Source organism: Oryx dammah, unplaced genomic scaffold (genome assembly GCF_014754425.2).
Source record: "Oryx dammah isolate SB20612 unplaced genomic scaffold, SCBI_Odam_1.1 HiC_scaffold_25, whole genome shotgun sequence".
In the NCBI taxonomy this organism is placed as follows: domain Eukaryota; kingdom Metazoa; phylum Chordata; class Mammalia; order Artiodactyla; family Bovidae; genus Oryx; species Oryx dammah.
The window spans coordinates 104,307,436-104,321,452 of record NW_024070209.1 but is presented as its reverse complement, the minus strand read 5'-3'; the positions used below and the strand labels follow the sequence as shown (position 1 = coordinate 104,321,452).

General features: G+C 57.6%; 1 protein-coding gene across 1 annotated transcript in view; it reads right to left on the bottom strand.

The window, feature by feature from the left end:
• OLFM1 (olfactomedin 1) overlaps positions 1-13,666 on the bottom strand; it is a 17,149-nt gene extending 3,483 nt beyond the window's left edge. The window contains exons 1-2 of the mRNA XM_040225606.1: positions 13,445-13,666; positions 6,231-6,337 (exon numbers count right to left, since the gene is read on the bottom strand). Of these exons, the coding sequence (XP_040081540.1) occupies positions 6,231-6,337; positions 13,445-13,649 (312 nt within the window). The 5' untranslated portion in view covers positions 13,650-13,666. The remainder of the gene's footprint in view (positions 1-6,230; positions 6,338-13,444) is intronic.
• Between the last annotated feature and the right edge of the window lie 351 nt (positions 13,667-14,017).

The window sequence follows — 14,017 nt, the reverse complement described above, 5'->3', positions numbered from 1 at the left end:
GCGGGGCTGGGTGGGGTCTGTGCTGTGGGTTAGAGGGGGTGCGGGGCTGGGTGGGGTCCATGCTGTGGGTTAGAGGGGGCGCGGGGCTGGGTGGGGGGTCAGTGCTGTGAGCTGTCGGTTAGAGGGGCACGCGGGGCTGGGTGGGGGGTCAGGGAGGGGGCCAGAAGTGCACAGGTGACGGGCGGGCACTCCTCTCACACCACGCCTCCTCTTGGTTGCCTCCCGGATGGGGAGCTTACTGCTTCTCTCAAGACTGAGCTCGAGTGACAGCCCCTCTGCACCTTCTCCTGAGCCCCCATCACAGCTCTTTGGATATGCTCCCTTCTCCGCTGGCTCCATGAGTGGTGCAGGACCTGGTTGGGTTCATGCGTCCCTGGACCTCCATCTTGTGGGCATTGCTGGGTGAAGTCAGCATCCAAGTTTTAAGGACTTTTAAACTATAAAGAAAGCTGAGTGCCAAAGAATTGATGCTTTTGAGCTGTGGTGCTGGAGAAGACTCTTGAGAGTCCCTTGGACTGCAAGGAGATCCAACTGGTCCATCCTAAAGGAGATCAGTCCTGGGTGTTCATTGGAAGGACTGGTGCTGAAGGTGAAACTCCAATACTTTGGCCACCTGATGGGAAGAACTGACTCGTTTGAAAAGACCCTCATGCTGGGAAAGATTGAGGGCGGAAGAAGGGGACGACAGAGGATGAGATGGTTGGATGGCATCACCGACTCAATGCACATGAGTCTGAGTGAACTCCGAGAGATGGTGATAGACAGGGAGGCCTGGTGTGCTGCAGTCCATGGGGTCGCAAAGAGTCGGACACGACTGAGGACTGAACTGACTGAACGGCCCTTTCCTCCGATCAGCTGGCCCACTGGACACGGGGCCCAGCACTGGGCGGAGGCAGTGGAGGGCGGGAGGGGGAGTTAGCACAGGCGCCAGACGTTTGCCAGCCAGCTCTCGGCCTGGAGGCCGAAGCCACTATGAGCCCCTCTGTGCAGAAAAAGAAGCTCATCACAGCCCCCAAAGGCCCTGATGGCAGCAGGCGACCCCCTCCAGTCCTCTGCGTTCACTGTGGTCTTACCTCAGACGCCCTGTCCTTCTCCGCCCATCCTGCATCCCCGCCCATCCCGTCCCCTCTGGGATGCTGCCCAGAACTGCTGAGGCCTGGAACCAGCATCCTCTACCTGGCTGTGGCCCCTGGGAGCTTTCACACCCGGAACAACCACACAGACCTTGGGGGTGGAGCCGGGCATGGGCTGTTTACAGCCTCCAGGTGATTCTAACATTTGGCAGGGTCCCCGAGACCACCCCTCCCAAATGCCCAGTATGGAGAGGCCCAGAGGGGAGGGTCTCACCCAGGGTCAGAGGTCACTCCACCACACCCGCTGCCCGTCTTCGCTGGGCCACTTCCTCCCAGACCCCGGAGGCCACCCTCTGACATGCCCACGCGACCCCACAAATCAGGTCCCGTTTGCAGGCTCCGATGGGGGTAGACAGCGACCTTCCACCAGCTCGCTCCGGATGTGACCACAGCGCCCACAGGGTGAACCACCACCGCCTGGTAGGACGGCTTAGGCTGGCCTCGGGGCTGAGAGCCTCCAGTTCTCCGGGTGCTGGTGACCTCAGGGCCATGCTCCACACAGGCGGAAGCTCCCTGTGCGCGCTGTCCTGTGGGAAGGATGGCGGGGCCCAGGCTGAGGAGGTGAGAGCTGAGGGCACACGGGGGTGAACAGCCAGGGCAACCCAGGCAGCACTGCCAGCAGAAGAGAGGTCCCGGGGAGAAGCCCCTGCAGGTCTGAGGCCAGCGTGCCCCCACCCAGAAGCGCCCCCATCCACGAGGGTCTTCTCATCAGAAAAAACAAAGCAACCTGTGGATTATTCCCTGGTAAACACCACGCCTAGAGCTGAGATGCCACACCTAGACTGGAGGTGGCGACCAGCCCACTTAAAAGACGCTTACTCCTCGGAAGGAAAGCTATGACCAACCTAGACAGCACATTAAAAAGCAGAGTCGTCACTTTGCCTAGGAAGGTCCATCTAATCAAAGCTATGGCTTTTCCAGTAGTCATGTACGGATGTCAGAGTTGGGCCATAAAGAAAGCTGAGTGCTGAATAATTGATGCTTTTGAACTGTAGTTCTAGAGAAGACTCTTGAGAGTCTCTTGGTTCTGCAAGGAGATCAAACCAGTCCATTCTAAAGGAAATCAACATTGAGTATTCATTGGAAGGACTGATGCTGAAAGAGAAGCTACAAATACTTGGCCACCTGCGAAGAGCTGACTCATTGGAAAAGACTCTGATCCTGGGAAAGATTGAAGGCGGGAGGAGAAGGGGGTGACAGAGGACGAGATGGTTGGATGGCATCACCGACTCAATGGACATGAATTTGAGCAAGCTCCAGGAGCTGGTGAAGGACAGGGAAGCCTGGCGTGCTGTAGTCCATGGGGTCACAAAGAGTCGGACACCACTGAGTAACCGAATAACAACTGTTAGTTTTGGTACTTAATTCCCATCAGACCAGTTGGTGTATAATTGTTTTGGTAATTAATGATAAGCAGAATATCTTTTGATATGTTAAACTGTTTTGAATTATTTCTATAACATTAGCTTTTCAAGTAATTGTTTTGTTTCCATATCTTAATTTTAAATAGTTTGAGATCAAGAATGATGTCTATTTTCTTTCAGTTTCACTGATTGTGATTAACAAATTGACTAATTGATAACTTAAATATATTCCTAAAATGTACAAAGGCAGTATTCAGATGGAAGGCAAGAGATAATATGAAGTTTACAGGATGATTCTAACCTGTTTGCATTTCTCTTTACATTTAGAACCACAGAAAAGAAAAGGTCATGAACCGTACTGTCTGTGACCATAGCTGAAAAAATAAAAAGAAGATTACGGGCTGGTCGCTGCTGCGAAAACGGCTGCTTCTGGGCTGGGTGGAGGACACGGGAGCCCGGCATCCGACTGGCGCTTAGCACGTGCGCTGACCTGCTTCTAACAGCTCAGCACAAAGGCAGGGGGACAGGAAAGCCCCCTCGAGGGCTCCTGGACAGGGGTCCCAAGGCAATTCCCCACCCCCACTGTTAGCCGCAGCCTCTCTTATCTGACCCCTGTGGCCTGCACTGAAGCTGACATGGATTTATTTTTTGGAGCAAGTTACTGGTCTCCTGTGTGTATGTTTGTGTGTGTGTGTGTTTGTGTGTGTGTATGTGTGTGATCAAAATCAGACAGAGAAGGAAAAGATCAAAACACAACACAGCAGTGTCCTCCGGATCAATGGCCAGACCTGGGGACCCATCGCTGTGAGCTGGCGATTGTGCTGAGCTTACTTCGGCTTGAGGCAGGGCTGCCAACTGCCCAGCGTCACGGAGGGGCCCCAGCGCGCCCTGCCGGGAGCTGGCGCCCTCCCCAAGGAGCCAGCTCCCACCAAGACCTCTTCCCACCTTCCCGCTTGCCCTCCGTCCATCACCAGCGCCCCCTTCCTGGAGGGTATTCAAACTCATCAAGCAGAAAGGAGATATCTAATTTCCAAAAGCCTCCCTCACCACACTGATGGCTTTGCGAACCTATGTCTTCATGATAAGGGGGCTTCTAGGAGCCCGGATACTTGGTACCTGAGACAAGATAATTTGACAAGTGCTCACTACAAAAAAAAGCCAACTTATGGGAAAAGATCTTGATTGCTGGGAAAGATTGAAGGCAGGAGGAGAAGGGGACAACAGAGGATGAGACGGCTGGATGGCATCACTGACTCAATGCACATGAATTTGAGCAAGCTCCGGGAGGCAGTGGAGGACAGAAGAGCCTGGCCTGCTGCAGTCCACGGGGTCGAAAGAGTCGGACACGACTGAGGGACTGAACCCCACCACACAAAATATAAACTGACACCGACCTGGGGACCAAGAGGAACAACATCTGTGGTGTCAGCTGGGGTGGAATCCTCCAGATTGGGGTTTGTTCTCTGCAGCACCAAAGTCATTGGTTCTGGCTCACGGATCCCAATAGGTCTGCTGGGTCCCAGGGTGTGTGTGACCCAGCAGGAGGTGGGGAGGGGGCATTGGAGGGGAGGGTGAGTTGGGAGACAGCCTAAACCTCAGAGGTTAATAAATGGTTAATAACATCACTAACCAGCCTTTCCTGAGACCTTGGGCAACTCACGTGAGACTTCTGGCCCAGGTTTTCCCATCAGCAAAGGGGAGACAAATGATCTCTGGCTGGAGGGCAGCTGCAGGACTCAGCGAGGCCAGGCACGGGACCGCAGCTGAAGGCTGGGCACAGCTGTCGCTGCGTCCGGGAAACCACTGCTTCCTCTCGTATTCCAACATTGCACACGATGTGCTCTGCCGGCCCCTGGCACACAGGACCTGCCCTCGGGGTCTGCCGCCATCACCTTGTTTTCATGTCGGCATTACTGATATTTCCACCCACGTCTGTGACAAGAGCACACTCCTAACCAAATTCAGAACCAAAGTGGCATTTTCGGGGAGGCGGGGGAGGGGAAGAGGATGAAATTGAAGAATAGGGTAACATTCAGCCAATTAAATCGTTCACTGGTAATTAACTGGTAATTCATTGGCCAATTAAGCTGTTAGAAAACGTCCAAGCACCAGCTCCCTGTCACGACTCAGAAAATAAAATGAAAACGAACATCACCCCCAGAATCCCGACTCGGTCGTTTCCCAGGTTTGCAGCCTGTAGCCGGCCCCGCCCCCAGAGCCCCGCGCCTTTGCCCCCAGGGATGAGGTGTGGGAAGGGGCTGCGGAGGTGATGGGGAAGGTGAAGGCTGTCGCATAAAGAAGATGCACAGGCCGCTAGGAAGCGGGAAATGGTCCCTCAGGCGTCGCCCCCAGAAGGACTGTGCCAGAGGCACCGTGCAGATTCCGGACTGAAACAGAAGCCGTCATGCCCTGTAAAGGGGGCGGGGCCGTACAAAACCTAAAGGGGCGGGGCCGGGGAGGTAGCGCGTCTAAAGGGGCGGGGCCTGGAAGGTACAGCGTCTAAAGGGGGCGGGGCCTGGGAGATGCAGCGTCTAATGGGGGCCGGGCCGGGGAGGCAGAGCGTCTAAAGGGGGCGGGGCCGGGGAGGTAGCTCGTCTAAAGGGGCGGGGCCGGGGAGATACAGCGTCTAATGGGGGCGGGGCCGGGGAGGTACAAAGACCAAGTCTCAAGAGTCCTTCCCTTTTCTGCCTCCAATGCGGGAGACCCGGGTTCGATCCCTGGGTCGGGAAGATCCCCTGGAGAAGGAAATGGCAACCCACTCCAGTATTCTTGCCTGGAGAATCCCATGGACGGAGGAGCCTAGTAGGTTACAGTCCACGGGGTCGCAAAGAGTCGGACACGACTGAGCGACTTCACCTCACCTCAAAAATCCTCCAGACCAGGCTCAGAGGAGCTCACATTTCTAATCTCCTTTCTCAGTCTGCCTGCGAAGACTTGAGTTTTTTTAAAGTGCTTTTTTCCTAAACGTCTTTTAGGCAAGGGGCTAGATAAGAAAGGCCCCGGGCTGTTGGATGGTTCACTCTGGGTGTCAGCGGTCAGGCTGGTGGACCACCAAAGGACAGGGACGCCACAGCGCCTCCCCTGCCCGGAGAACCAGAGCCCTGGGCGTGCGGGAACTCCCTGCGGTGGAAGGCTCCCACACGCTGCGGTTAGGGTCGCCATCCGGGCGGAGCCAGCCCTCTGCTCCCCACACCCCGAAGGGACTCCAAACACAGAACTCGGCTGCCCCCTCCCCGCACCTCCCCATCAAGACAAATGTGGCGCTTGCTCGCCTCTCTTCTTTTATGAGGTTTTTACCCAGGGGGAAGAGTCTAGAAAAAAAAGAGCAGGCTTTTTTCCTAAATCAAAAGAGAACATGAGTTTCTATCAGCCATGAAAGGAATGGCAAATGAAACACAAACGAGGAGTCATTAAAACAAGAAGGCCCAACCACGCTCTTCTCGAGGGGAGTGGGGGCAGGGCTGAGACTGTGGGAGGTTTCAGGCCAGAGGGTCCCCTCGGCTCCCAGAGGCAGAGCCACGCCTGGGGAGGGGGTTGCAGGCCTCCCCGCCCCACACCATCCCTGCCGCGGTCATCCTCACATAGGACCCGCCCTGCAGTCTTTGACTCGGGGTTAGCACAGGGCCCTCAGCAAGGGACCCGGGCCGCTCCCCCAAGCCCCCGGAACCCCCGCCCCCTTACTAAGGGGCACCACAGACTCCACAGACCCAGGCCCGACAGAGGAGTCACTTACCCTGTTATCACCTTCTGGGGCCAGGGGGTCGGTCATCCAGGAACCAAACCTGGAGCCGGAGGTCTTGACGGTCACAGGGTCACTTATGCCGGTCAGCTTGCCACAGGCTGGAAGAGAGGGCCCGGTGCGGGAGGGTGAGTGCCTCGCCCGACCCCCATGCCACCCCGCCCTCGGCTGTGACCAGGCGCGCCGGCCCTGTTCTTCCCAGGACAACCCCAGCCCCGAAGGGCAGAGAGGCAGTCCTCTCCCTAAGGCAGAGAGCAACTGAGGCCAGGATGGGTGGGGAGGGGATGGCGCAGCCCTCCAGGCCTCGGGCAGGGGTGGGATGCCAGAACTACATCTCTGGGGTGGGGGTGGGGGCTGGCCTTGCTCAGGCGCCGTCTTCTCCTCCGGGAAGCGGGGGCAGCAGCAGCCGCACCTCCTAAGGCTGTTGGAGAAAGTCTACCCGAGCCCGGGTGTCCAAAGGAAGGTGCCGGACAGTCAGAACCAGACTGGGAGAAGGCTGCTCCTTCCTGCTGGAGGGCCTGTGAGCTTCCCCGCAGGTTGACGGCTCCTTACTGCCTGGAGGAGGCGCCCGGGGCCAGGGGGCTGGAGTGTGAAGGCACTGACTTGACACACGGGGGTGACTGCGCCCTGGGCGTGCCCTTGGCGCCCTCCCGGCACACAGATGGAGGCTGGAGGCTGACCAACCGGCTGGGATGTCCTCGGGGTCACCCTGCCGCTCGGGCAGGGCTGAGCTGAAAGCCCGCACTCCCAGGCGTCCAGCAGAAATCCCCCTCCTGCCACCTGGATGCCAACCTGCGCACATGGCCCTGAAGTCTTCAGGAAAAAGTGAACTCCGCTGGCCTCACAAGGACAGAAGGTTCCTGAGCCACCGAAGCCCAGGGGCCCCTGGGTGCAGGCACGTGGGGTCCTTGCCATCTGCAATGGCCTCCTTTTCCTCCAGGCCTGGCCTGCGTGTGTCCCTGGCTCTGCCCACTCTGCTATACTGCCGCCGTATTAGCAGACACACAGGTTGGTCTGCCAAGCTCAGAGAACACCCGCGTGTTTTCAGAAGATCGCCTGTGATTTAACCCGGGGGACTGTGGTGTAGCCGGGGGTCGTCCCACCAGGCGAGGTGGGCCCAGCCTCAGGAGCTGGTTCCAGGGAGAGGCCCATGCCCACTGCTGCAGTGTCTGGGGCGCCTCCCACTTTCTCCCTAAAATAAAGCGGGGTGAGTACATCCATAAACATCACTGAACAAGACTGGAGAGATGGGCCCCCCCAACCCCCAACATCCCGTCTTGGTGTCCTGACAGCTTGCATCCGGGTGCTGCAGAGGCTGTGGGCAGGGATCAGGGGCCGACGGCAAGCAGAAGAAACGCGGCTTTACCCCCAAATTCCGTCAAGTCACGCGGCCCCGCTCCCCAGGCTGCTGCCTCTGGCCCAGATTTGAGAAAGGAACTCAACTATTTTTACTTGTCCATCTCTTCCCAGGATCTATTTTGCCTGTTCCCCTTTCAGGAGTAATTCCGAATTTGCCTTTTTAAATACTGTCCCCTCAGGGCCCCCGCCCTCGCTGGCCTGGCAGGGAGGTGAGTGCAGACAGGCCGAGGTCACTGCAGAGAGCAAGTCGGCCCAGCCCTGTCTACACCCCCGTCTGTGGAGGACAGACGGACGTTACATCCAGTTTAGCCCACGTCTACAGCGCCCAGAAGTAAGGAGAAAGTAAGTGGGTCCTTGGAAGTCTCGAGAGAGAGTGTGCTCTTCCCAGAGAACCGCAAAGGTCTGGAGTCCTCCCCACTGCTGAGCTGGGACGGTGGTCCCATCGGCCCCTGGAAGGAGAAGTCTCAAGGCACCATGACCAACCCCAGGGTGCCAGGGTTCTGCCCCGGGGGGACGCCCGCTGGCACTCATCACAGCACGCCTCCCAGCGAGATGTCCCTCTCACCAATGCTCTGCCACACCTTCACCGGCCACACCCGGCCTGGGACGGGCTCCCCCAAAGGGGCACACTCCCCGGAAGGGGACAGACTCCCCCGAAGGGGACGGACAGCCATCCTCTACAGCACAGAGGGTGAGCACGGCGGGTAGACCCCCAGCACAGCCCGTTGCTGGCCCAGTTCTCGGCTCCCCCGCGACTGTGCCTGGGCCGAGCCCCCAGCGGGACAGCCAGACCACCCCCCTTCTTCCCTGGCCACCTCCACTGATGCCGCTGCAGGGCCCGCCTCCTTCTGGACCGTACCCACCCTGCCTCCTGACCCAGGTGGGGCCCGCACACCCCTGGATGCAGACCTGGGCGTCTGGGTCTCACCCGCCCGAGAGGACACCCCGGGATGCCCGTCCCCCACGAGGCTCAGCCTAGAGCTGTCCACAGTGAACAGATGAATGGCTGACTTGCCTCTCAGGAGCTGAGAGCGATAACCGCGTGCCTGCCAGAGCCCCCTCCTCCCCTGGCAGAGGAACCATAAAGGTGGGCCACTTCTGAGTGCCTTCCTTATCTGTCAGGAGGACACCCTCCTCAGAGGCGGGCGTGGGATGAGCCCAGGAACCAGCCGTCACGAGTCACGTGCCAGGGAAGGCCGTGGGCTCAGGCTCACACTGAGATGGCGGCCGAGTCCAGGCAGGGCTGCCCTGGGCGGTCCCGCTGGTCTGGCCCCCTGTGGCTGCAGAGAGAGGGAGCCGGCGGTGGGGGCGTCCGCGGTGGCGCAAGCCCCGCTCTGCCCTGGGCGAGGTCTCCCCCAGCCCCTCGGAGGGAGCCTTATAGTCACGGGGGAGGACGGGCGGAGCAGGGCCCTGCCAGCCGGGGGGCCCTCTTGCCCAGCTCCTGGTTACAGGCTGGCTCTGCTCTCCTCCAGGGCTGCAGGCCGCCTGCCCTGCTTGAGTCACGGAGTTATTTTTGGTTCTCCAACCAGACTGGTTCTGCCAAGACCTGGGGAACTGACAGGATCTAAAAAAGCCCCATGGCAGAGCCGCGGGGCCGAGTCTTGGCACATTCATTTCTCGGAAGTGTCCCTCACCTGTCAGGAGCGTTCGGGCTTCGGGCAGGGCGTGGGGGGTTGGGAAGGGGGCAGGCTTGGAAAGCCAGGCAGGGTCAGCAGCTGCATCTCAGAGGAGGCCAGTGCAGGGGCACAGCACCCCCAGCTGGGGCCCCTGAGAGCCAGGACGGTCTCGGGCGGGTGCCTGACCCCAGCAGCCTCTCTGCTGAAACCCTTGGGCGCCTGCTCTCCCTAGAAGGAGGTCACTTCTGAACGTGTGCGTGGTCTCCGAGGGGCACCTGAGCAGGCCCAGGGTGCCGTGCCCACCCAGGAATCGGGCCAGAGGCCAGACTGAGGGGCTGATGGCCGAGTGGCAGGTGGACAGGTCCCCAGACCGCCCATTGGGTCCGTCTCCCCCAGTCCCAGCTTTTGTCCCGTGCAGACTGGGAAGAGTGGAGCTGGCAGAGCTGGCCACGCTGGGCCCTCAGACAGACAGGTCCCTGCGGACAGACCACCTGGGTGGGGCCGCCTCCCTGCACATGAGCCCCGAGGGCCGCCTGTCTCTCCTCCGCAGCCAGCAGGGCTGGAGTGCCGGGAGACCTCTCACCACAGGGAATCCTGAGCTCCCCCAGAAGGAACCCAGTTGGGGGGGACACCGGCCTGCATGGACCCCACTGAGGTCACTGCCCTGAGCAGCACTTCAACTTGGGTTCCCTCCATCCTCGCCGTTCTAGTCAGTCCCCTGCACAGTGAGACACCCTGAACTCCCCTCTCAAAGCTGCATGTAAATCCTCGTGTACTCATTTATCCGCTGTCCAGGCCCCTGGGGAGGAGGTAAGGGCCCCTCTCTCCATCTCCTTGACCTTTGACTCAGGATGGATGGTCTGACTGGGGGCAGCCCTGAAATTAGCTAGCTCCTCTCTTATTTTGGGCTTCCCAGGTGGTGCTAGTGGTAAAGAGCCCGCCTGCCAATTCAGGAGACATAAGAAACTCACGTTCAATCCCTGGGTCGGGAAGATCCCCTGGAGAAGGGCATGGCAACCCACTCCAGTATTCTTGCCTGGAGAGTCCCCATGGGCAGAGGAGCCTGGCGGGCTACAGCCCAAGGGGTCACAAACAGTTGGACATGACTGAGAGCACACACACGCACCTCTTATCCTACAGACAGGAAAATCCTGGTGCTAACGGGACACGGGGACGAGTGGCGTTCCGCGCTGGATCTCGAGTCTCTGGCTGCAGCTGGTTTAGCCGCTGTGGCGTCTGACTGCAGGCCGTCTGGGGCCGGGGCGGCGGGGGCCGGGGCGGGGGGGTGGGCAGGCATGCAGTGAAAGCTCGGGGGCAGGGCTGCCGGGCAGTCCTGCCTGGGAACCAAATGACTCCTGAGAGACGCCGAGCCCAGGGTCCAGTTCCCGAAATCAGAGTTTCAGATTCAAGTTCTGGCTGGGCCATTAGGAAAAACACACAATCCCATTGAGAGAAGGATTTAAAAATGGAAACTGAAAACCAATGGGACCAGCAGCCCTTGTTTTTTTTTTTTCCTCCCCTGTGCATGTTCTGGGCTCAGGAATTGTCAGCAACATTGATGTGAAAAGGAGAGACCTCATTAAGAGGACTTTGGGAAACTGCAGGGAGACCCTCGCCCCCAGCCTCACAGCACGAGGGTCACCGAGATGCTCTTCACTAGAGCAAGGGGCTTGCAGGCAGAATGAGACCAGGGGCCAAAGGGCAAGGTGGAGGGGGGCGCGGTGTGGGGTGGGCAGGGGACCGGGGATAACTGCTGGCCCCTGAGACGCTGTGTCTCTAGGAGTCTTGCCCGCCCAAGATGGCACTGTGTGGGCAGCTGGCTTACTTGTGCTATGCTCATAGGCTGCCTCCCAGCAAGGCAAACAGCCTGCTAAGAGGGCACCTACTTGTACCTAAAATAAAGACTAAATGAAGTGGCCACAGGATAGTAGTTGGGGTTTAAGTTGCCGAGCTTGAGTGAAGGCTGGGGTGTGGGCGAGGCTGCAGCTGAACCTACGGCCTGTGGTCTGCCCTCCGCCTGCCTCCCTGCCTGTCATCTGTCTCATAGTCTGTCTACCTGCCGACCACACTATCCCTTACGACCTCCTCACCTGCCCTTGTGTGCTTCCACCATCTCCTCCGTGCCAGGCTCGCTGCACAATCTGTGACGTGAACTCACACAGCGACCCCAGGGCACAGGGACTCCTCTGCCTTCGTTGTATAGATGGAGGGGAGGTTGAAACCGGAAGTGGTCAGTGCCCTGGTTGAGCCATATGGCCTCCAAGTGGCCCTTCCTGCCTCAGGACACCAACAGGCGGGGTCCTCGGTTGCTGCTCTCCTGAATCGCCTGCCAAGCGCTGGTTAGAGGCAGAGCCCCACCCCCGCCCCCACTGCCACTGGCTCAGCAGCTCCATCTCCGGGTCAAGGTCTTTCTGAAGAAGGAATTAAGCACAGAAGCAGCTGCACTCCACCGTGGAGAGCGGGGCTCCGGGGGCCTCTTCGTCCTCTCTCCTCACTCCCGCGAGGGCCATTTCAGCGGCCCGAGGGCAGCCACGTGAAAGCCCCAAGATCGCTAGCCTGAAAAATGAATTCAGCCGGCTTCTAAAAATAGGCCAAGTTTGGAGGGGAAGGCCACCCGCCTGGGATAGGCAGCCTTCTCCTGGAAAGGCGCCTAGTGTCTCATCAGCGCTAACTTCTCTCTCTGAATTTCCACCTTCTGCTTGATCTGTTACTCAGAAAATGTGTAGGTTTAATCTTGGTTTCTCACTGATCTACGTGGTCTGTCTACCAGGGAATAAAACCAGTGCTGTGCGAAAACGAGTGACGAGAGAGCCCTCGGGGGAGCGTCTGGAGGGTCTGGAGAGTGGGATGGGAGCCTAGCACCTTTACAGGCAGGAACCAAAGACAGTGTCCGCCAGAAGTCACCACACAGCCCGTAACCACTGAGAAGCCCGACGCCCAGCGATACGTCAAACATTCCTGCTGACTCCTGGACGCTGATATGGGAAGGGCGGGTGGAGACCGTCCAGCCCAGACCCATCCTGAAACTGTCCCAGGTCACCCGGCCCCGGACACACCAGGACTTGGGCACCAGGTACCACATGTGAAAACGGCAGAATCCCTCACCTGACGCAGACAAGAGCACACACCACAGCGGACTCCTTCTAAGCCTCCAGCATCGCTCCCCGCCCTCGCTGGGCCTGGGGGACTTTACTAGGGCACCTAGAACAGCGTTAAAAATAACCCAGACATGGGAACCTGTTCACACAAAAGGTTGGCTGACTCTGTCTCCTTGCCCTTTGAATGTTTTCTGTCTCCCAGCTAATAGCACTGGTTTTTTTTTTTTTTTTGAAGTACTTGTTCTTTTGGGAAGTTTTAAGTTTTAAATAAGGCATTTGTAGTGTGCGGGGGGCGGGGGGCGGGGTAGGGGATGAAAAGAGAGTCAAGTGAAAGCACCAGATAAAACCTAAAGGAAACTCGTGCATAAAGCAGAATTACACTGTTACTCTAAAGAGTAAACAAGAAGAAAATGAACAACCTTTGCGTTAGAAAACAGTGAGTGAGAAGGGCCAGCCAATCTTTCCTAAGAAAACCTAAAAATGGAATTGGGATTTAACATGTGCTATTTCAAAATGGATTCCGACGTGGACATGTTAAGATTTGCTAAATTAACCAGAAAGTTGATACGGTGATGAGTATCCACCACAAACAAGACTCGGAAGGAGCCTAGGGGCCACCGGCTCCCAGCCCCGCCCCCTCCAGGTGCCAGAGGGATTCCCTTGCTTGTTATGAATGGCGAGCCTTCCACCTTGACGCGATGGAATTTTCTGCATGGTTCAATTTCTCAGGGAGCTTTGTCAGCCCGCTCCTGAAAGCTGGAGGGGATGAGATGTGCTTCCAGCTCTATGAAACTCGTGTCCTATAAAGCCACCCAACACACAGGGACACAAGCGCACACACACGCGCGCACACACACGCTCTTCAGATGCTCTGTAACATCTAACATCAGTTTTCCAGATGTGCAGCTCAGTGGGGTCTGTGAGCTGGCCTCTGCACGGGACTGGACAAGGCCCTAGGACAGGCGCGGCCTACACTCCTCAGCTACTGTCCAGGCAACCCTACCCAGGAGCCCTAACCCAGCCATCGCTGGGGAAGCCAGGCGGGCGCTGTCCACTTCAGCACCACTCCCTGAGCCTGAGTGAGCCAGCGGCAGGTGGGCGGTGCAGGGCCCCGCCCGCAGGGTTCTGGGCCTACCTAGTTTTTGCATGCATGCACGGAGCCTTTCTTCAAGATTGGACACTCTGCTCTGCAGTTCATCGTAGTCATAGGCGCCAATTTCCTCTTGCAGCTCGTTAAGCACTGCCGTCAGATTCTGGACCTCCTCCTTAAACTGCAAAACCAATTTGGCATCGGCCTTGTACTCCTCCAACACAGGTATCAAAGGCCTAAGTTCATCCATTTTCGCTTTTATCGCCTGCAAGGTTAAAATAAGCTGGGTTCAGTGCGATGCGTGCAAAAACTTCTAACACCCTGCCTTGGCCTGGCTTCTCCCTAGGTGAGGGAAAATGTCCACACTCCCGCTTTCTTTATAGATTGATTTATTCTGGTCCACAGGAGTTAGAAGAGTATATTAAACAGTCTTCAGAACACCAACATATTTGGGAAAGGTCTTTATTGTCAGTTTAGAATGCAACATCTTAAGGTTACATGCTTTAAGTCACATACACAAAGTATCTCTTTTTTTGTTTGTTTTTGTTTTTTCAAAAAATGCATTGACAAGGGTTCAAACTATTCATGAAACGCATCTACAGTCACATGCAAAAGAGA